We start from the raw sequence: 23,581 nt of genomic DNA, 5'->3' as shown, positions 1-23,581 counted from the left end.
GAATTATGATATGTGAATGAAATGTGCCACTTCACATTTCGCCCCCCTCTACTATCTAAAATATAGTAACTTGGTCCATGAGAGATCTTTGACATACATCAGATTACACCATATGAGTAGGATATTCCATAGTCCAGGGGAGAGCGTTGTACATTTTTATTTAGGATTATAATATTGTGTGGACATATTATGAGGGGGTGAAAATATTAAGCTATTGCCAATTTTTACGTAATCCTTTCAACTTTCCTCTTTTAATTATGTGAAATCTCTGAAAACCGCTTAATTTTACGTTAAAAGAACATCACGGGACTACACATTTATATTTCAGTAATATTATTTGAAAAATATTTGTACAAATATAGGGTGTTAATTAAATTTTTTACCAAAACTAAGAGCATTTACATTTAGAATCCTATATTTCTACAATATTATTCAACCCGAGAATTTATATAAGTATGGGGTGTTAAATGAAAATTTCAACCAATTACATTTAACACCCTGTATTTCAGTAATATCATTTGAAAAAGAATTTTACATATATATAGGGTGTTAATTAAAATTTTTACCAAAACTAAAGACATTTATATTTAGAACCCTATATTTCTACAATATCATTTGAATCACATAATGTGGGTGTTAAATGAAAACTTCACCAATTATAAAGACATATATGTTTAGCACCCTGTATTTCAATAATATTATTTATATCATATAGTTACATAAATATAGGGTGATAAATTAAACTTTTGCCAGAAACTAAAGACATTTACGTTTAAAACCCCAAATTTCTATAATAATATTGAACTACAAATTCATATAAATGTGGGATGTTAAATGAAATCTTTACCAAATCTATAGACATTTACATTTAGCACCTTATATTTCTGCAATAATATTAATCGTAAATTTACATTAGTGTGGGTATTATATATAAAATTACCAAAACAAAAATAAAAGGCATTTATGTTTAGCACCCTATATTTCTGTGATATTATTGGAAGCGAAATTTCACATAAATGTGGGGTATTAAATGAAAACTTCATCAAATCTAAAGACATTTATATTTAGAACCTGTTATTCAGATTTTCGTACATTTATTCTGATGTGTCGAACTTTCTTTTGCATTGTTGATTGCCTTACATTCTATGGCATCCATGCATGGAATGAATATGGAGTAAAACCAACATAACAAGCCTTACCAAATCTTCTACAGTTAGCTCATTAGACGTATTTTTGTCAGAATCTTTAAGAAAAAATGGTGTAGTAACTGAGAAAACTATTAATATACAAAACAAATTATCCAACCAATTAATTTTAAGTGCTCTGGCGATCTTTTTACTATCATCTTAAGAGGAAAGAAGAGTAAAAAGAAATTTAGAGCAAGGAAAAGTAAATAATATGTCTTATTATAAAAATAGGTAATAATTCAGGGGTCTGGGTGTAATAATTGCCAATTCTTGATTACTAAACGAGGTCGGGAAATGAATCCGACATTGCGGGAATGGAAGGGCGGGAAGCGGAAGTCGACCAACTCGATCTATTTTGAATCCAATGCGACCGTTGAGATACCCAACTATAAACCCCGCCCCCCTCCTCTTTTCCTTCTCTACTCCAATCTCAGAAGACCTAATCCCTCCCAAGAATCCCCCCTTCTTCTCCCCCCCCCCCCCCCCCCCCCCCCCCAAGATTCGGGCCGTACCAAGACCGTGATCTTAACGATTCTCTCCTTCAACTGCCGGTCGATTCCCCTCGATCGGTTCCGTACGTGCCACGAGATGAACTCGCCATTGATGAGGCTTCGAGAGCACGAGTGGTACTCCCCGACCTCGGCCAAGTTCGACTGCCCGGTGAGCCAAGATCGGATCTTTCCTCCTCCCTCGTCCTCTTCCAGAGCCGTTCTTGAGACCCTTCTCTTACCATCTTCTTGAATTGGTTCCTGGCTTCCCAGGGGGATCGGTTCATACCCACGAGAAGTCTCATGGATCTCGACTTCGCTCGCTCTGCTCTGTCCGAGAGGAGACTCAAGAGACAACCGGAGCATCCGGTGGTATCAACTTTTAAGGTGTTTGATCTTATTCCTCTTTGGTTTTCTGCATAACCTTCGCTATGGCTGTTCTTTCTTAATTGGGTTTTCGTTCTTTCACCTTGTTCAGCAGGAGTATAGGAGGCGGATAGAGGAGAATTTGACTCTGGATTCGGAAGGGAAGCCAATCAAGATGTTGCCTTTTAAGAGCACAAGTGGTTGCAGGAGGAGCATGCTGCTTGTGGATGAGATGATGCAGGAGGGACGAGGGAAAACTACAACCACCATGCCAATTCGCCGTATTCCAAATGTAAGTAGCACACTTTCAGTTATCAGTAAGAATAAAGAAGAATAAAAATTGGATTCTTTAAGTGAATTCTGGTTTACACACACACACACACACACACACACACACACACACACACATATTGAATATGAAATGGTGTTGATTTCACTTGAGCATTAACCAGGTCTTTTTGCATATTACCAAAAGACTCATCTTTTTGGATATATTCCCAAATATACTCTTTCTGTTTTTCAGATACATTTGCGAACAACACCTCTCCTTTCCCATCTTTGCATTGGAAAACCATATGAAGGACTTTAATAAAAGAAAGAAAGAAATATATTGAGGATATTCTTGTATGACGGGATAGTTTTTCAGAAATAGATTTGTAAAATTGGCAAAAGAGGAGGTTGTCTGGACTAAGACTAAAGTGTCGCTGGTGATATGAGTAAATCTTAAGTGTGCTAAAAACTTTATACTTGGTACACATTTGAGTTGGCAGAATAGTTTCTTTTCGTGACTCAATAAATGGTTTTTGCATATGCTATGCCATGGAGCATAAACAACTCCACAGAAGTCATCTGACAGATTGTCTGTCATGAGTTAAGTGTCTTTTAATTCTCTAGGTTCTCATGTGCTAGTGGCTGAGGCCATAACCTGGTGAGTCTGAAGGTACATAAGTACTACAAGAGTGTGTAATGAGCAATTGTTTATGTAGCAAAATTATTTGGATGTGAATATTTTTATATACTTGCATCAAAGATTTCAAACATCTAAAAGTTTTGAGTGAATCTAAATTGAAATATTTCATAATTCCTTTTCTCATAAGTAATTTACTGTTTATTTTTTCTTTTCTGAACTTTAAACCAGTCTGCAGACTTGGTACTGGATGGGCCAAAACTGATTGATGACTACTATCTGAACCTAATTGACTGGGGAAAGGAAAATATTCTGGCTGTTGCACTAGGCGATTCATTGTACTTGAGGAAAGCTGAGACCGGTGAGGTGCAATTGCTGCTAACGGCAGAGAATGATAGTGACTTACCCACCAGTGTTGCCTGGTCTGGTGATGGGAAGACACTGGCTGTCGGATTTGCATCATCTCGAATTCAACTCTGGGATGCTATGTCCTTGCAGTTGGTATGATACATTTTTCCTATCCTTATCAGCTTTCCTAGTTGTAGTCAGGAATTAACTTTTTCATAAAAATTGCAACTAGCCTCTTTGCGATATGGATTCATTGTAATTTAATTGTAAATATTACTACTATCTTCAGCTCTGAGTTTCCTTGGCATTTGCAACAGGTGAGAACTTTTGAAGGGCATTCATCCAGAGTTGGAAGCCTTTCTTGGAATCATCACATTTTGACTTCAGGGAGCCTTGATGCCTCGATCATCAACCATGACGGTATATTGATTCATCTAGTTTATCTTCTAAGTTTTTAAGGAAATGAGGAAAAAAATTCCAGATGAGTTCTTTTTCTTACTAAAATCCATTCTGTAGTGAGATTGGCTGGTGGGACTGCATCACGTATTCACGCACATTCTCAAGAAGTTTGTGGTCTGAAATGGTCTGAAGGAGGGGAGAAACTGGCCAGTGGTGGCAATGACAACCTTGTACATGTGTGGGATTCCTCAACCATGAGATCCTCAAGGTACCTTCACAGGTTTAGTGACCATTCTGCAGCAGTAAGGGCCCTTGCTTGGTGTCCGTTTCAATCAAATAGGCTGGCCACTGGTGGGGGAACTACTGATCGTTGCATTAAGATATGGAATATCCAGATCGGCAAGTGTACCAAAAGTATAGACACAGGTGCTCAGGTAAATTTCATTTCCCTCACTGCATATACTTTTGTTTAACTATTATAACATTATCCTTTGTGGAACCATTCCAGTAGTAATCTAATCTAAGTTGTTTGATGTTATTAAACAGGTCTGTGCACTAGAATGGAACAGGTACCAGAAAGAAATTTTGAGTGCGCATGGTTACAGCCAAAATCAGCTATCTTTGTGGTCATACCCTTCAATGTCAAAAATTGCTGATTTAACAGGCCATACAGGCAGAGTTCTACACCTTTGCCAGGTATGGAAGCGATATGAACACTCTCTTACAAAGTGGCATTATAAAAAACTCTTCCGTTGTTTTTGATAAACTGCACTACTTGTTATCTTCAATATTGATAGTTAAATTCATCCCTTAATGCAGAGCCCAGATGGTTCGACAGTAGTGTCAGCTGCAGCAGATGAAACGATTCGCTTCTGGAAGGCATTTGAACCACCTCCTGCTTCCTCGAAGATGGTTGATCATGATAGAGATAGCATCCTGTCTTTGAAGAGAATGCACATAAGGTGACAGAGAACATTACTGGAGCACACAAATTTTGTAAGTTCTATTATAAAGTGAGAAGTGTACCAAGTACCAATTACTCCTTGCATATAAAAGGCTTTTGTTTTCTAGTTACCTCGCCAAGAGTAAATGTTTTATTTCGAATCTTCTGTAAATGAATCTTCATTCACAATAAACTTTCAGAATATAAAGTTGTACATAAACTGTGTGACTACTTTTCCCGTGAGTGGGTCACATTTGATAAAGCCAAATTACAGTTGTATCTCCAAAACTATTTTCATCTTGCATTGTTATTATTTGTCACTTTGATTCCACATTAAGAAGAATTATTGTTGAGCATATTGGTAGATAATCCACTGTTAATAATGAGATGTTAGAAAATGCAATATGTAGAATTCTCTTCACGTTTTGTTTCATTAAAGAAAGCTTTAATACATCTTTCAGAATTGCAATTTGTAAATATGGTTTTTGTTTCTGTGTCATATTGACCAACCATCTCCTCTGCTAATCACATCCCACCTGAAGGTCTCTTTAAGCAGTTTGATGAAACGAAGTTCGTACCAGATGATTTATAAATGACTAAATAGTGCACATTAGGGAGCTATAGGCTGCAATACTAGATCAGCAGCATCACATCGATCAAAATTTCTGCCAGCAATACTTCTGGCTAGCAAGAGACAGTGAGGACAAACGCCAGGTAAGATGGGATATTTTGTTAGATCAATGATGAAGACTAATGCAGAAGAAAGGTTTCACCTTGCTTCCTGTGCTCACAATATTTGTTTCCAGGTATGCAAGGGCACTAATATGTTACTTACAGTCATATATTTTAGAGAGATTCTTCACAGATTTTTAAGTTTTTGAGTTAACTCTTCATGGAATTATGAAATTTTGTACAAGATATAGTTTTTTTTTCTGAAGGGTGAAAATTATATTTTTATTTCATTTTCAGAGATTGGATTTACTTAACAACATCCTAGCTAGCTCTCTTAGTAGAAAGATAATAAAGGAACCCTTTATAAGAGAGGATAGATTATCTGATTTCATTGTAAGCTACCTTAGAAGGTATTCATATCAAGGATTCAAAGGTCATACTTGAGCTTATTAAAACTTATTCTAGCAATATTGCATTGTAGAAGGATCTCTTTTATTACTCATCTAGTCCCTGGACAAGGGGAAATTAACAGACCAATCTGCCAGGGGAAGTACTGAAAACAAATGTGAAAAATTAAATAATTCACTTTGCATGGCTTAGTTGAAGTTGTTTTCAATTTGGAAATATTTCTTTAGTTCACCAGACTGCTTTCCTAGTTGACTGGAAAGATGAAGTAACAGACCACAATTGCTCAATGCATATAGACTATATAGATTATTCTATATCGAGTGAAAAGAACAAGCTGTCAAAACAATTGTATATATAATGCTGACTAATGCATCACACAAAATAGAATTGTCAAAAGATAGGAAGTGATCCATATTCAGCTAAATTTCTCACTAACTCATGGAAAAAAAAACTAAAACTAAAACTCATCATCACAACAAAGAGAGGATTACCCAAAAAATGGCCTTGACTATATTCAAGCAAAGCCAACTCTGCACTAACTTTTCCAACTTCTGTCTCTTTCTCTTAACACCTTATCACACCAATGATAAAAGAAAGTAACATTGAACAAATGATGGGTAGAAATCCTTGAATCAAGAAGAGCTTTTGTCCTGCACTGCATGGCAGATCTGTTCCACTGAAGCAACCAGTTCTCTGAGTGATGCCTCTTCCACCTTCCAGCACAAAAGTGGAGTTAGATCTCCCACTGCTAAATAATACACACCAAAAGAATGCCCCATGATGTGCTCTATTGAACCCAACTCCAACTTCAGTATGTTCTTTGCTATGCATAAGAGACAGTCTGCTCTTGTCTGAGAGAAGAACAACAGAGAAGGCTTGCTCTGGATTAAGATAATTCCACTGGCATCCAACAAGATGACCAGATACTATATCAACAGTTGGTAACTCCACCCCACAGTTTGCAGCATAAACCTCTGTAATATCAATTTCTGGAGGATGACAGCTTATTGTGTTGTTACTGCTGCAATTTCCCATACACTCAGATATATATTGCAGGGCCATGCAGCCAAGTCCTGGACTGTCGTATAGTTTTGGTAGCTTGCTTGCTGTTCGATTCTTGTTTATTAAATCAATAATTTCATTAGCAGGATTTCCTGAAAGAGAAGGTAGCATAGGAAAAGAAAATGTTTTTAAGGTCAACTGAAAAGAAAAAGGGGGGGAAAATGTAGCTAAATACTACCAAGAAGAACAAGAAGCTACCATGGTTGTGGCTTTTAGCTGAGACAACCAGTGCGGGAATCAAGAGACAGATGATGAGCTTCCACATTGATATTAGCAGCTTCCGACTTCAACTCCACAGCTCTCAGATCTATGCATATCAATAGTACTCTGCAGAGAGAGACAGAGTGAGAGATAGAGAGAGAGATTAGTTGTAGAACCTTAGCAATGGAGTAGCTGTACAACGGCAGTGATGAGAAATGAGTACAGACTCAGCTGGAGTTTGGTGGGCAAAGGGAAAGGATTGCCATTGCTCTTTCTTTCTCTTTTTCCCGGGAACTGAGGACAAGTGGAGTGGTGCTACTGGGGAGACAGCTTACACTGGGAAATGGAAAGGATAGGGAGCCCAAGGACAACACATGATAGAAGAACACTAGTGGTGGGACCCATCTGTTGTTTGGTGCTCGATGCTAAGTATCTGTTTCCCATTCTCCTCTGAGCATTGTTTTCTGGCTAAATGGATACAATTGTAGGACTACATATCTGTTGTATAATTGGCCTTTTTTTTGGGGGGGGGGTTGTTGCTTAAACTTTAGGGTCAACTGATTATTAGATATTGTTCTCAGTTAAGTCTTCAATTCCACTAAAAACTTAAACTGTTGTATGTCCCTTTTGGATTAAGTTTAGCTTTAAACTAGAGTGGTTCTTCTTCTTCTTCTTCTTCTTCTTCCTCTTCTTCTTTGATAAAAATGACCCCAATTTTAATTAAGTTTTATGGGGTAGTGTTTTCCTAGGGCATTGGAGTACAAAAGTCTTGCTAGAGGGTTCAAGTAGGTAGTAAGCCGGTCTGAAAACTTTGTTAGCTCTTCAAGAAATATGCTTTACAGTATAGTGAGGGGATACAAGACATAAAATTACAATCATCAATAAGGGATGATAACATTCAAGGAGCTAGGAGTTTTTCGTTGATAATTTTGACAAGCACTTCGAAATCTGATTCAGAGAGCGCACAATGAAGCCTCTCATTATTGTTATTCTCATTTTATAAACTAGAAGAGGGATTCTTACCTAAGTTTTAAAAAAAAAATTAGGTGTAAATATAAACATAAAAAATGATGTTTTCATTTTGGATTGGATATAAAAAATGTAATTGGACTTTGTTTATAAACATAAGATAAGAAGAGGAGATAAAAAGAATAGATTTAAGTAAGTTGCTCCTGAATCCATATAATCGTAATCTAATAATTAATGTTTATTAAACTAGACTTATTTAAAAGGTTACTGATTTTTTATTTTCTTTAACATTTCTCTTTTCGTTATGAATATTGAGTTATTTTGACAAGCAAGTAGATTTTAACTTAAATGCGTATAAATTTATTTAATTACAAGATAGGTTTGTCAAGATCAGAACTCTTGCTCTGCTAATAATATATTAAACTCATTAATTACTCTTGAAACTTACAACTTAAGTTGTATAATTTCTCTTTTGGCGAGCAAATAATTGATGTGAAAGAAAGATGCCCTCTACTTTCGGCTGCGTATTTATAGTGAGGACCAGTACACTGTTTGACAGAGAGAGAGAGAGAGAGAGAGAGAGAGAGAGAGAGAGTATTTAATATGGCAAGAAATGATGCCAGACAATAATGCTTGTAGGGCATTATTGCCGGTCTCAAACAGCTGCCCTACCATATCAAACACTTGACCAGGCCTTAGAATCATCAGTAGATGTATATGAAATATTGCTACGTTAGTATCATTATTGCATGAGGCTCCTATAATACAGGGAATTGGGAGAGCAAGGTCTACACAATCTTTTTCCTGTTACAATAGATGCCATTTTGAAGTCAAGGGCCAATTTGAGACTTCTCATCAAGGCTACAGCATGGCAAGTATTTTTCCTCCATATCAGTATTCATAGCATGGATGCAGTACCAAACGATCAGTTTACAGCTCGTCTGAATTTTGAGTTCCCAGGATTCTGGTAGAAGACCAACTGACAGTTGAAAGATTAGGAAGTTAAGAGAAGTGGAATATGGCTTTCATCCATATGAGCTAATAAGAACAATTTATGTGAACCAGCAAACTCAACATAGAAGCAATATCTACATTAGCTCTTCTCATTTATTGGGCCACCCTGTTATTATACATATAACCACAATAAAGTGGATTGCGAGCCACTCTTTATTTGCACCAGAAGTATCTGTATGTCTTTTCTCAGGCCTTTCTTTTTCCAATTGTTTTTATGCGCCGCCCTGTCCATTGTCGGAAAAACAATCACAAGTTATTATATTTATATTTTTCGCAACTTGTTGTAATGCTAGATGATACATCTATATATGAATCAGCTGAGGCACAGTCATCAAGATTTGAGCGTAGATGATGTTCTATGATCATACTTCACTTAAATTTTGGTCATAGGTTGTTTGAAATCAATATAATCGGTAGAGAGTAACTTACCTTTAGGCCTTGCTCCAGAGCACCTCAGTATCAATCGTGGAGAGGTGCTCGTCATCCAGGCGCTTCCATGTCTTGATTGACTTCACCCCTCCCCATTTCCCATCGGTCGTCTTTTCTAGATACGCAGACACCACCCTTGCCCTCCTCGACCACCCCGCCTTGCCGTAGGCATGGTATCCGAAGCCACCGGCATAGCAGAGCTGAATGCCAGTGAGCTCGCCGCAGAAGTCATTTAAATGATCATGCCCTGTGAAAACAGCCTTGACATCTCCAGCCTCTTCAAGGGTGGCAAAGAATCCTGAATTGACTGACGCTGAGCTGATACCCGCCTCTTGCTTCACTCCCGTAAAGTTCGAAGCGTCAAAGCTGTTGTACTCGGGCAATGGGATATGGAAGTATGCGAGGCCCGGCGCTGCCTCCTCCTGCGGCTGTGGTTTGCTCATGTACTCTTTCTGCAGCCATTTTAATTCAAGTTTAAACATATATAGAGGTGTTGATTTTCTCTATGACAATCTTGTTTTCAATCTTCACTGATCTGTTCACTTATCGACTTTTAGTCTACATACTAGCAACATGGCTTCGAAATCAATTGTATGCTGAAAACACGAGAATAGACAGAAGGAGAGACGACGTCTCTGTTGCATGGAGATTTATCTTTGGAAGTAAATGTTATGCAGATAAGCATACCTGGAGGCGTAAAGAGGTCCGCTGGAACCAGAGTTGCTGTGAAGGCTTTATCCAGCCATATCCTGGGATAGAGGGGACAGTAGAGTAATCACCGCTGTCAATGAAGTAGAGGTTTAGTACCGACTTATTAACGAGCGGCGAGCCGTCAGCCCCGCCCACCTCGACGTTGTAGTTGCCAAAGCCGTCGACGTCGATGCCCTCAGGGTTCAGACGGGATAGAGTGTGAGGCATGCCGACGATGTGCCGCATTACGCCCTCGCGGGATAGGGTGGACTCCTGGTCATGGTTGCCGAGCACTGCCGCCCAAGGGAGCTTCAGAGCCACTGCAGGTGCAAATGCTGCATTCAAAGACTTGGCTGCGTCCGTGGCATCCAGACCAAAGATGTTATCACCTGTTCCAAAGTCCTAAACTATTATGACTTAATATGTAGATCTTTGTTAGTCTATGGACTTTCATTTCAACATAAAAAAGATGTGTAGATTTCAGAAGAGCATTAACTTCTTCAGCTGTATCGTCGAGCAACCAAGTACATTCTTTTGACTCCGGAGCTAATCTCTATTGTTTCTGACTGACTCTGTGGGTGTAAGTTATAGTTGATTCCTCACCTCCTATAATATATAATAATATAAATAAAACTTTGCAAGAATGCAATAGCTGCTCGTTGTATGGCTTGTATCCCCTCATCATTTTATCAAAATAAAAATTAAAACTATCGTATGTGTCATCCTACAATTTAGCCATTAACTAGTTTGGATAGCTCTTTCTGTGAATAAGCAAAAACACCCCTGTTTCTTCTCTAGATTTCCTAACTCATTCTTTCAAAAATATACATGGTGATAGGATGCGGTTGTAAATAGTTAAAACACAGGGTTTGCATAGAAACTTTTTTTTTGAAAATAGGGTGTTATCTGCAAATCTCTCAGGAAACAATAAATATGATAATAATTAGGGCAATTGATAAAAGCACCCACCCTATGTTTTGTTTTATATTATCGTTTATACACTATATAAGTATTTTATTATTCGAACCTGTACTTATAAGGTTTAATGCCTCAAAGACGTTCTAACATTAGTTCTCTTAACTGAAAATAACTATACACAACTTAATTATAAGTAAAAATAATAATATTTATAGTCCTTGAAAAATAATTAATCTAATTTAAATCAAGTGCCACTTCCATCTCTTATATCATCAACACTACCTAATCTCTTTCCTCCTTCATTCCCACCTTATCACTATCCTTTTTGCCTTTTAGGATTTATTATCTCTTCTTATCTCCACCTCATCTCAACTTATCTCATCAGAGAATCTTGCCATTGAGCTTGGACTTCGTATGAGAAAACTACGAGATGGAGTTGAAACGGTTCATCATTGGCCACACAATGGTGATCCTTTCCAGCGATGTCTTTGATGCCCAAAAATTGAGATGGTGGGAGAAATGAAGTGATGAGAGATGGAACAAATGTGTTTAATGGGTAGCAGAAGAGGAAGGGAGATTGATGGCTCATAAGCTTATTTTGGATATATACTTTTTTGTCCGTGAAACGAGCTAAATATTTTGTATTTCATCGATTATTGTTTGGTTAAATTTGATCCATAGTATTTTTGACATATTAAATATAAGATACATGGGCCAAATAATAAATACAAATTAGTTGGGGTGTAAAAGATAATAAGAACCTATAAAACACATGGTAATGCTCGATCTAGCTCGGCTCGAAAATAGGCTGAGCCAAGCTTGATCATTAAAGCTAGGCTCGAAATTAAATTTGAGCCAAACTTGATCCCGAGCCGGCTCGATCGAGTTGGCTCGATAAGACTTGAATATATATATATATATATATATATATATGTAATATGAGTAATATCAAAGTAATATGAATCATCACATCAAAACTCTTTCATCTATTCAAATTTTAGTCATTATTTTCCGACACAATTATCTTTGTTACTTGTAATTTATATTTTGGTTGCTTGTAATTTTCTAACCCATTTATCTTTATTGCTTGTAATTTATATTTTAGTAATATTTATATCCTTATAGTTGAATTAAGTTTTATTTCAAGCTTAATTCAAACCTAAATTAATTCAAGCTCGTTCAGGCTCGAAAATTATTTGAAATTGATAAAACTTGAAAATACTAATTGAGCAGCTCGTTTAAGGTCCTTTGAGCTTGAAATTGGCTCGAGTTCGAAATTGGTTCAGATTAAAATTATTTTAATTCAAACTTAATCATAAAGACATGCTCGAAATTAATTTCAATCCAAGCTTAATTAGAGCTAGTCTCATCAAGCTTTACACCCCTAGTGAAAATAATAATAAAAAAAATGGAGATCGTGTCTGATCGATTTCCATAATAATTAATACTCCAACTGTGGAGCCACTCAAATAAAAGATCCGAACAACTTCTGGAATAAAATATTTGGGGGAAGAGAAGAGAAGAGAAGAGACGAGAAGAGACGAGAAGAAAAGGGGAGAGATCAAACCAGTGAACACGACGAGATCGGGGTGCTCGGCCCGGATAACGCGGTAGATAAAGGCGGTGGTGTTGAGATCGGAGCACGTCGCCGTCTGATCCGGGAGCACGTCGAGGCACGGCGTCGTCCTCCCATCGGCGTAGTGCATGTCCGCCACCTGCAGGATCTTGAACTCGCCGCTCCGCCGCCGGAACCGGATCCGACGCGCGCCCGCGGCCGCCGCATCCATGGCGGGAATGGAGAGGAGGAGGAAGATGCATAAGAGGAGGTAGCAGTGGTTAAGCCTCATCTCGTGCGCTCGGATAAGTTTTGGAGTTATTCGAAGAATAGATTTAGAGCTTAAATTATGGGGAGGGTAGGAGATTGGAAATTTGGAATCCCATCGCGCCATTGGGCGGAAGAGGTGGAGAAGGATAACGACGGCTCCCATATCACGTTGTAGAGTTTGGACGGCCGCGATTTTCCTGAACTAGTAGTATAGCCCGGACCTACGCGCATGAGGTCGGGCCCGGACGGATCCCAATCCGCAAGTGGGACTGTGGGCGTCACGCGGTAGCGGATCCTGTGCAACGGCGAATGCATGATCTTACTTTAAATTTACCAAACATCTCAAATAACTCCCTAGTTTCGTAATTTTTTGTGATTAACAATCTCCTTTCAATGTTTTTATAATTCAATCCATCTATTTTGCCCACAATTTCTTACGCCAATCTATTCGTACCAGAATAAGACTTTTTTATATGCTAATAATATTCTTACCATGATAAAGAGTGCGCAGAATTTGCACACTATGGGTCAACTCAGTAGAGAGTTTATCCGGTTATATAATTTAATTATTAGACAAAACTAACCATATTATCTCTCTATTTTCGTCAACTTCAAAACATCGATGCTTAAAATACTATTAAAAAAACCCATGCAAATAAAACAAATGGTATATAGCTAGACATGATCATCGGATCGAGCCGAGCTCAGACAGGTCAGCCCTGATGATCATGTCTACATATAGCATAGTTAGTTAAAGCAATTCTTATTTTAAGTCACCTGACTAGAGGTTCAAATCCACTCCTATATCACTTTTAGATGTTTAGTATACTATCAAAAATTAGATAATATAGATATACCTTTAAAGTATCATTTTCTCTAAATATGATAAAATTAATTATTAGATTAGCTTACTATAAAATTAGAAGACTACCAAAGGGTGAGTTGACTGAGTTCCCAATAATTCAAAAAGATGTGGACGATATTAATAGTCAAACAAGTCACACGTTTTCACACTGCAACAGCAACTGGTGGGCCACTGTGTTGACTTTGTTGACCCCTTCTTGATGAGGAGTGGAATGGATGACTGGCTGACTGCATGATGTCGGCATGCATTTATGATGATAGATGAGACTAGCCCGTCAAAATTGAAATCTAAATTTGAACCCTAATCAAGCATGGTAAAATTCTCATTAGTTTATGTATTCAATAATAACTACTAATTTCTTTCTTCTAATCTATTAATTAAGATTAAATAATACTAAAAAATGAATTAAAAGTATAAGGGTAAATCCCTTTTAAATTATAAGGATAAATTAATCATATTTTATTTATCTTCTTTTGACAATTAAAAGGACAAATAATTAAAAAAATATTTAAATTCTAGTTAGTTTACCTATTAATCTAATCAAATATGTACATCATCTTATATACCCTTTATTTGTCATTAGATAAAAAAATTTAATAACTAATTGGTTTGCATGAACTAGAATTCTACCAAGTGAGTGAGTGACTTTAATAAAATGACTTTCTACTTTTAAAGAAAGGAGGTGTTTTTTTTAATATAAATAAGAAAGTTAAATTTATGCTAAATGCAGGATAAAAGTTTAAAAAGAAATTCTTTGCTTTAGATATCTTCATCCTTAAAAATTTTGGAATATCTCACCACTTATTCTAAAATACAAATGGCAAATTTACTCCCACTAGTTTATATATTATTTATGATGATATATTATAGTTTACATTTAGGCTGATAATATATTAGAATATATTTATAGTGGAAAATGTTTTGATATGGGATGTTCATTTATTATGGTATTTAAATTTAACAATCTAGACTTCCGTTAAGACGATGGAAGAGATTCAAATGTTTAAGTTTAAAGTAAACTGAAATTTGATGAACTTGAACCAGTAAACGAGGGTAGAGTACAGTGAACTTTTAAAACCAACTTAAGACTGAAAAGAGTCACTACACACTGTGTTTGAATGGAAAAGGAATTACTTGCCTTCCCATTTCCATTGCTTTCCAGGCTGGGTTTGTTGAAAGATTGATAAGGAGATTCCAATTCCAATTCCCAGAAAAGCATCCAAGCCACCAAAGCACAAAAAAGAAGCTTATTAAGGTCCAAGAGCTGGCATCCCTTTGAAAGAGTCAAAAAAGTTCCCTACCTCCCCTTCCAATTAACCACCCCATTCTAACTTAGGACTCCAATTCTTTACCACCAATTCAATTTTGTACTCTTGCTTAATTTAATCTTATATATAGGGCCTTCTCTCCCCTTATATCTTCACCTTACAAATTCCTCTTGAATTACTAAGAGAACATCTCCGAAAACCCTACCGTCGACCAGCCATAGCCGGCCTGACTCCATGGGCGGCTGTGCGAGCAAACCCAAGGAGTCTAATGGCCAGGTCCCTGAAGAACTCATTACCGAGACCCCTGCTACCATTGAAGTGACTCATAAACATGTGGATGTCGCCACCGCCAATGAGGTAGCAAACCAAATCAAATCTACTATTTTTCTAATTAAAACACATCTATATAGTTATAATAAGATTCAAAGTGTTTGCTTGAACTTTTATTTAATTATGACACTTAACTGGGATAGTACTATTTTGAGGCAACTAGACCAAAAATGCCCTTTTAAATTTATAATAATTAGTTAGGGAAATAATTTATTTATAAAAATAATAGGTTTTCTTTATTATTATTATTGAATGGAAAAACTAGTGATTACACATAAGTCAAGATTAACAAATATCTTAAAGAATTATCACGCATGCAAGAAAAATCTGAAGTCATGCTAATAGTCTTCACATATATCCATTAGATCATAGCTGAGCCGGTTGAGAAGGCGAAGGAGACCAAGGAGGAGGAGCCATTGGTTGACCTCTCAAAGCCAAAGACAGAGAAGACGTTAGCGATTGAGGTGATCAACAGAAAGGTCAATGCTACAGAAATTACACGTACTACTACTGCTACTGTTGCTGCTGCTGCTACCACTACAAGAGAAGATGAGTCAAGCACCAAAGTTGATGCCAGCGAAATCAAGCAAAAGGTCGTCGAAGAGGAGAAGATTAACGAGACAGCAATCAGTAGTTAAGATAACATATGCAATGATTACTTGTTAAATTATGTTTGATTCTTTATATTCTTTCTGTGTGCTAATGGTTGCCATTGTTTGAACTTTGACTGAAAAGGAAAACAAACAAGATTAATCTTATAATGTGTTTATAGTTGTCTACTGATTGTTAAAATTAAGATAGAGTTGTTGTGTCCATCAAATACATTTATCTAACGAACATATAAGTATATAGGTGATTTATAATGGTGTGTGTATATATATATAGTTTTTAAAGGTTATTTATTATCGATGAAATATGTACAATCGATATACTAACACATTCAATATACGTCTTAAATTTAAGGTCTTGAATAAAAAGAAGGATTTTGATTTTTGAGAATCTAGTTTATGTTAAGAAACTCGGCATAAGAATTTTATTGTACATTAATATAAGGTGAGAGTGTAATAAACAGTAAATTCGACTTGCTTGTCATTCTAAATGAAAAAAATAATAGCATATATAAATATATAATAACGGTTTATATAATTCTTAGTCTATCATATATAATATTAGTCTTCAACATATGACTATTTATTTTAAATTATGCACTAGTAAAATAATCCTAATTTATGGTCTCTTCCTCACAAGTTAGGCATGCATCCCACCAAAAAAGAGATAAGTCTCGTACTTGGGTTGGGAAAAAAATGGACCAAATTTGCAAGAGATAAATGCTAAATATTTTATAAAATCCGTGTTAATAATTTGATAGACCCGACTATGCTACTGGGTTGAGTTGTAATATTGGACGCGTGCTTGCTTGTCGGGGGCTTTAATAATTCATAATTTGTTTTCTAGGATTATATAATTCTATCTTTTAAAAAAAATTTCTATAATTTTTATTTAATAATTTAGATTAACTTAGACGATATTAAGAAAATATATTCTATTATAATATATAAAATAATTTATAAATACGTAAATTATTCTTCGTGTCTTTTTCGTGCTTTTTTCTCTTCCCAAATAAGAAGAAGAAGAAAAGTTGGAGGAGGAGAGCGAGGGAAGATAAGGAAAGGTGTTGGCAGCAATGTCAATGACGACGACGGTGGAAAAGATAGTTAGAAAAGATGATGGAGAGATATAGAAAATTGGAGGGAATGATGGATGTATTTTAGTAATTTAGTTGATATTAGTTAGTCAAAATAACGTCAGGATGTTAAATAGAATTTTAGGAGAAATAGAGAAATCGAGTTATTAAATTCTCAAAGACGAGGTACGAATAACAAATTAGATAAAATATAGAATATGATAATCCTTATAATTTAATTATATTTAATTTTTAATTTAACATATTATTCTTTTAATAGTGTCTTACTTTTTTCTAGTAGAAATCTTTTTTATCTTTCATGAGTCCAAATGTTAAATATGAGGTGAATAAAACACTAATTATCTCTTAATACAAATACACTTTGGACCTCTCGTAATACAACTACCCTTTGGCCCCACTAAGTTTTATCCATTATTAAATATGGTAAGCTGATTGAAGCTTCAAACAATTGTGCCACCACTTTAAGCCATCATGACATCCTCGAAACTAACACACTTTTAAAACATCAAACTAAACTAAGCCGAGTCGCTAAATATTTATGGGATCGTGAAGTTGGTAGACTTTGCTCGAGCTGTAAATGAGTTGAGCCGAGCTAATTTTTAGGCTCGAAACTATAATCGAGTCGAGCCAAGCTAGCATTTACTCGCTCAAGTATGGATAGATTAGGCTCGATGTTATATATATATAGTAAATTTAGTTTGATCCATTATAATATATTTCACATGAGTAATTAAGATTTTTTATATTAATTAATTATTGTTTGTATTACTCTATGCACTAATTTTATATTTTTAATTTTTTTAGTTTTTAGGACTTGTTTTATTATATATATATATATATATATATATATATATATATATATATATATATGAGACTCAGCCCAATAAACCCATCGAGCTATTAAGCTGAACTCTAATCTCATTGAGCCGAGCTAAGTTTCATAAGCACATACCAAAGTATCACAAATTCACAATCACTATCCGACGAAAATATTTTATTCTAAATCTGGGGATCGTCCTCAACTTGGGCACGTGGCAAATTAGGATCCTAAAGATCTTAATTGGTAATTAAGATCGGACCATAACCTCACCGACCCGAGTCTACTTGACACGTCGAAAATTTATTTAAGCTGTCTCCTGAGAAAATCCTATACATTAATAGATGTAAGAATCTCCTACAAATTCGCTTAATATTACTTGGGTGCTAATTTCATTCCGGCAAATATCTGAAACAATTTAATAGAATTTTTTTATAAATTCCGGCAAACATTTTATACCCCGACTTCTCCTTCTCTCCCTCCCTCGTATAATTCTTATTTAACAGTCTAATATTATTATAACTAACTAACGTTAATCTCATCATTTTTTACCCATCTTTTTCACGGTCGTCGTTATTATGTCACCATCATTTTTTCTTATCTTTTTCCTCCTCCTTTATTTTTGAAAGAGAAAATAAAACTAAGAAGACAATGATAATTTAAATATTTATAAATTATTTATATATTTTAATAAAATATTATTTTTTAGTATCATCTAAGTTAATGTAAAGGATTAAGTGAGAATTATAGAAAAAAAGAGAGTTAATTATAAAAATTCTCAATACGAATCTGTTATTTAATTAGTTCATCCTTTATTATGGGGAATCCTCCAGCGCATCGTCTTCACGGGTCGTTTTAGTCTTTCAGAGTTGAAGTTGAAACCCATAAATAAACAAACCTAACCATTCTAAACACGCCACAAGCATTTCATCAAACAATTAACACTCATCTCTTCCTCCTCTCTTCCAGTCCCCACTAACACCAGCGAAGCAATGGCGATCCCTCTCGCGCGATCAGCATTAATGGCGGCGCTGCTGGCCTTAATCTTGGTGGCTTCTTCCCCCGCGGCGGCGCAGGATGTTCCGTCGTGCGTGTCGAAGCTGACGTCGTGCGCGCAGTACATCAACTCGACGGCGACGCCGCCGGCATCGTGCTGCGGGCCGTTGAACGAAGCGGCGACCAACGAGACGGCGTGCCTCTGCGCGTTGCTCAACGACAAGGCGGTGCTCAAAGCCTTCAACGTCGATCCGGAGAAGGGTTTCCAGCTCGCGAAGCGGTGTGGTGTTTCCGCCGACCAGAGCACCTGTGCGAAGACCACATCCGCCGGATCCGGTAACCTCACCGCCTACCGTACTTTATCGCGCCTCTCGGATTTCCTTGGATAGGTTTCATAATTGATACGATGTGTTTGTTTGCTGTTTGTTTCCTCTTAGGTTCGGGGACGTCTGCTTCGAATTCTACAGGTATGTTTTTAAATTATGATCTGATTCGGTTTCAAGCTAAATCATTATAGAAATTTTTTTTCCTAGTTTCTTGGTTTAATTTCAATTATATCCATGTTGTTTGAAATTTGGAATCATAGATTCGCGCTAGATATCTGTAATTTTATGGTAAATGTTGTATTTTTATCGCTGAAGAAAGGTTTTGTAGATTTGGAATCTATTCTGTCAGAAATTTTATACGGTGTTTTAGATTGTTGGTAATCTCGAAAGCAAACGATAGAATTGTGGTGCCTCGATAGTCCGATTAAATTTGTCGAATGGAGTTCATTTGGAATAGCTTTGCTTATTGAACTCTGAATATGACAATAGAAAGCCTTGTTCCATTGAGTAAAAGGGAAGCCAAGTGAGTCAGACTTTCATTTGTTAGTTGTTACTTAGTTAAACATTAGCAGCAGAAGGAATTTCGTGAGATTGGTGAACTGGGTGATGTAGGATAGAAGGAAGAGAAGTGGAATCAAATGAGACAAAAGAAAAGGAGAATAATATTGGACTTGCTCACGTGCTAGAATTACTCCAGTGGTTGTAGTCACACCAACATTTTAGGTTCTCATGCTTCTCATGTATAAGAGGACACATTGTGCTGAAATTGACTTGTTCTTAGAGACTTGAGAATCATTATAAATGCACTAAATTGTTTTCTACTTGATAAAAACGTTTTTGGTTATCCAAATTTATTTTGAGAAACAAATTAATGACTAACAATCAAGGTTTAAAAGACTAGCCAGTAGACAGGTGGACAAGGGGTCATGGTTCCTAAGAGCTAAACAGGTGCATAGGCGGGCATCCAAAAATCAAGACGGTTTAAATAAATAAAAAGCTAATAGTTAGATTAAAGTTAAAAATTGTAAATATATTAATGCATTCTTATAAGAACCATACTAAGTGTTTCAAATCCACTAATTTATCATGATCTACAATGATTATGAATTTTAAAGTCAACTTACATACTAAATCATGGTTCAAGATACTCAGATAGTTACCTAGGCAGGAACTAAATGGGGCATGATTATATACTAAGGCAAGAGCCTAGGCGTTAAGGCGGAAGTTTTTTAAAACAATGCTAACAGTTGACAACCGTAGTCCTTTTTCTTTGGTAGATTTGTTTAATTTCTTATTCATCTTAAATAGGCTTAACCCTTCCATATGATGCATCACTTAAGCCGACAACAGGACTAAGACCACCCACTTATGTAGACGCAAAGATTACCTACTATACCTAGGGTTGTCTCATCTCTATGTTGTCGAGTCTACACCTACAACCAGGTTGTATTGCATCCCCAATTGTATCAAGTCAGTAAGGCCTAAAACAGAGGTAGGCCATTTTGCTAAGAGCCTAAGATATATAAATTAGAATTTTCAAACTACAAATTGCGTTTTATTTATCTTTTGCAGCTGCAAGCCATGAAAGATTGAGAGTAATAGTGTGTTCACTTAAGTTAGATACCAAAAGCATAATATAAAAGATTTTAGTTGAAATAGCTGATGATACATAAGTTTTCATTAATTTTAACTTGTGGTAGTCAGCGTATCAGCTCACAACGAGAAGGTAAGGATGAGGACAAAGGCAAGAAGGTGCACACATTGGGGAACACTGTTAACCTTAGCTAATGCTATGAACTGTAAACATCACTGTGAAAGTTGATAGTAATACTCACCTTTTTCTCCTTTCTGTTTTTGAACTTTCTCCTCACTTAATTTCTTTTGGCTCTTAATTTCTACTCATTTCTAGTCCAGCAAGAACTACTCTGTTGCCTGCCATTTTTGGTCTCTCTTATATATATAAAAGGGGTTGAGAATAGTTGTTGATATGTTTTTCCTGCTTAGAGTCGTCAATTGTTTTTTTTTTTTCCGCTTTTGCTAGTTAATAGGTTCCAAGCTATCCACTACCTTCGCTAATGCTTTATTTATTTACGCTATATGTCATTTCCTCACTGATGCACCGTGAGTTGAATTGACCCGTTGTAGCTTATTTCTATAAGAGGGTTAGCTCAAATATTCAACCTAATTATTTAAGGAGAGTTGGCTCTACTGTCCAACCTATATTCCACATGCTCTAATATTATCAAAAAGGAACTACTCATTGTAAGTTACTGAGCAGCTATGTGGAAATATAGTAGGCCACTTATATTTCTTCTTGTGTTAATACTGTAATACAAATAACACAAAAAATACAAGTAATGTCTTTTAATTCTGCTGTGCCTTTCCCTACAAGTTATTTAACTATTCAGGCCGGTTTCATGAAAGTTTTTCCCTCTTTTTAGTCTTTTACTGTTCCCGTCCAATTTTGCTGATTACTTCCTCTCTAGCTGAAATGACTTTAAATTTGGGCAATTCTTTTTCAACTTGGGTCTAATGCTCTTGCTCGGTGACATTTCAGCTACTCCAACAGGACAAACCAACAGCGTTGCACAGACGATGAGTTGGATTGGTGTGTCGGGCTTGGCGAGCTTGCTTTTCTTTTGCTGGTCAATCATCGCTTAGGAGGTCGTCAATATCACTCTCGATGATTAGGAATCATCTTTAAGTGATCCACTCCAAATTTACTAGGTTGTTGTGGAGTTCTATTTACTTTGTGAGACTTTGTCTGAGTTGTTCATTTTCTGGAGGACTGATGCTTAATTGGATCTCTGAATAAATCCTTTCTCCATATGTACCAGTTCTCTTCATGGTCAGATAAGTACCAAACTGTTTCTAGCTTAAATGCAATCGAATAATTGGTGTTTGCTCACAGGTCTTCCCTTTTTGGATGGATAGATGAATCTATCCATCTTATCAGTAAATCTCTATTCTTTTGGATGAGACGCTAAACTGTTACTGTTTGAATATTCTCTGCCTCTTAAATTTAAAGATTGAAGAGACGTAAAATGCAAAGGGTTAGCACCTGTAGTAGAGCAACGTATTACTAGTGAACACTGAACAGTTGCACATGTGGGGTTGATGTATGAAAGGGAAATTTTTGGACTGGCTAAACCTGTTGACACTTACTTTACCCTATTCTTGATTTTGATATTAAACCAATGAAACAGAGCTTAGTGAAGTTATTCATGTTCATCTTTATTGTGAGGTGGTTTGCTTTTATGTGTTTTTAGATATAATATTTGTAGTATTAAATGAGAAACTAATATAAGCAAGCATCTTATGTCATCTTCTCTTTTCTTCTTTATTAAAGGGTGAATGTATATTGATATCATCTTAATTTTCTATATCAAACTTTGTATGGGTACTCTAAGATAGAGTTTGCCCAAATATATCCTATGTTTCTCTCAAAAATGTCGTTCTTCATTGCAGTTCTTCTTGTTCTTTTTAAATCTTTTACATTTAGTTAACTGATGGATGATTTGGCAGCCAATCAAGCACTTCCAAGTATTCGTATGATAGGAAATTTCTGCAGTCAAAGGTGCTGATAATCTGGTTGCTCCCTCTATAAATTGAGTATTTTTTTCATGATTATTTTGTTTAGTGATGTATAATTCAATTTTCCTTAGGACTATTTGTCTGAAAAAAACTCTTAAAATGTTGGTAACAGCGAGATTAAGCTTTTGAAAACTGACTGCATTAATTTTCTACACGAAATGCACATCTTTTTATAACTGAGTATGTACGATTTATATTTAATATGTGAGCTCAATCTTAGTATTACTAAAATTTAATGACTTTTTTAATGCATGGACAATTTGTCCTTGCTTTAAAATTAAATTTCCAACCATTCTGCTGGTAAGAAGTCCTGAATAAAATTGACAAGCTAACATTAGCATTAAATTCCAAGGTACAAAGACTCAGTCGGGTATCCTTCTTTCTATTTTATCATAAGGGGTATCTTTAGCCAAGCTGATGTTGTTGGAATATTATTATTGTTATATATTAGGGATTTTTGATATAACTGCCACAGAAAACTTTCAAAATATAATAAATATATATAAATGATTAATATTCTCTCTCTCTCTCTCTCTTTTCAGCTTTACCAACAATTTTTATCTCGTATAAAGTAAGATATATTTTATTATACTATGGTATCCGGTATGATATTAAATAGTTTTTAAGCTAGTTTTTAATAATAATTTATGCTAAGTATCTCTTTTTAAGATCTAAGTTGTGTTTTAACTATTATCAATTATATTTAACTAACGATTTCAATAGCAATTATGTAAAAAAATATCGACATATTATTAAAGGGTATTTGACCTAAGCCATTAATTTTAAGATAAAGCAAAAGGGGACCAACCTCTTGTCTCGGGTGAGATAGAACTAGCAACCACTATCCATTATCC

General features: G+C 35.9%; 5 protein-coding genes across 6 annotated transcripts; 3 read left to right on the top strand and 2 right to left on the bottom strand.

Annotated features, from left to right (window-relative positions):
- Positions 1–1,753: 1,753 nt before the first annotated feature.
- LOC140775997 (cell division cycle 20.2, cofactor of APC complex-like) lies at positions 1,754–4,707 on the top strand. Its single transcript, XM_073119526.1, has 8 exons — positions 1,754–1,847; positions 1,949–2,062; positions 2,154–2,333; positions 3,180–3,449; positions 3,614–3,716; positions 3,813–4,129; positions 4,242–4,391; positions 4,515–4,707. The coding sequence occupies exons 1-8, from the start codon at positions 1,776–1,778 to the stop codon at positions 4,659–4,661; spliced, it is 1,353 nt and encodes a 450-aa protein (XP_072975627.1). The 5' UTR covers positions 1,754–1,775; the 3' UTR covers positions 4,662–4,707.
- A 1,364-nt stretch (positions 4,708–6,071) lies between these two features.
- Positions 6,072–7,414, bottom strand: LOC140773609 (uncharacterized). 2 transcript variants are annotated; one of them, XM_073116266.1, is made up of 3 exons: positions 7,205–7,414; positions 6,979–7,107; positions 6,072–6,872 (listed from the first exon to the last, which is right to left on the bottom strand). In XM_073116266.1, the coding sequence occupies exons 2-3, from the start codon at positions 7,043–7,045 to the stop codon at positions 6,283–6,285; spliced, it is 657 nt and encodes a 218-aa protein (XP_072972367.1). In that variant the 5' UTR covers positions 7,046–7,107; positions 7,205–7,414; the 3' UTR covers positions 6,072–6,282. The 2 variants fall into 2 exon arrangements, with proteins under 2 accessions (XP_072972367.1, XP_072972358.1); XM_073116257.1 differs by having other exon boundaries at positions 6,073–6,872; positions 7,209–7,413.
- A 1,587-nt stretch (positions 7,415–9,001) lies between these two features.
- LOC140771913 (probable inactive purple acid phosphatase 29) lies at positions 9,002–13,004 on the bottom strand. The gene is made up of 4 exons (XM_073113746.1): positions 12,569–13,004; positions 10,081–10,472; positions 9,394–9,845; positions 9,002–9,188 (listed from the first exon to the last, which is right to left on the bottom strand). The coding sequence occupies exons 1-3, from the start codon at positions 12,987–12,989 to the stop codon at positions 9,396–9,398; spliced, it is 1,263 nt and encodes a 420-aa protein (XP_072969847.1). The 5' UTR covers positions 12,990–13,004; the 3' UTR covers positions 9,002–9,188; positions 9,394–9,395.
- Positions 13,005–15,049: 2,045 nt separating this feature from the next.
- Positions 15,050–16,018, top strand: LOC140775724 (uncharacterized). The gene is made up of 2 exons (XM_073119134.1): positions 15,050–15,316; positions 15,655–16,018. The coding sequence occupies exons 1-2, from the start codon at positions 15,194–15,196 to the stop codon at positions 15,925–15,927; spliced, it is 396 nt and encodes a 131-aa protein (XP_072975235.1). The 5' UTR covers positions 15,050–15,193; the 3' UTR covers positions 15,928–16,018.
- A 2,690-nt stretch (positions 16,019–18,708) lies between these two features.
- LOC140775418 (uncharacterized) lies at positions 18,709–22,041 on the top strand. Its single transcript, XM_073118703.1, has 3 exons — positions 18,709–19,143; positions 19,245–19,274; positions 21,691–22,041. The coding sequence occupies exons 1-3, from the start codon at positions 18,804–18,806 to the stop codon at positions 21,792–21,794; spliced, it is 474 nt and encodes a 157-aa protein (XP_072974804.1). The 5' UTR covers positions 18,709–18,803; the 3' UTR covers positions 21,795–22,041.
- The last annotated feature ends 1,540 nt before the right edge of the window (positions 22,042–23,581 follow it).

The sequence above is a fragment of the Typha angustifolia genome, chromosome 2 (genome assembly GCF_048772165.1).
Source record: "Typha angustifolia cultivar Huaian chromosome 2, ASM4877216v1, whole genome shotgun sequence".
Lineage (NCBI taxonomy): Eukaryota > Viridiplantae > Streptophyta > Magnoliopsida > Poales > Typhaceae > Typha > Typha angustifolia.
This window is presented reverse-complemented; position numbering and strand designations above follow the sequence as displayed.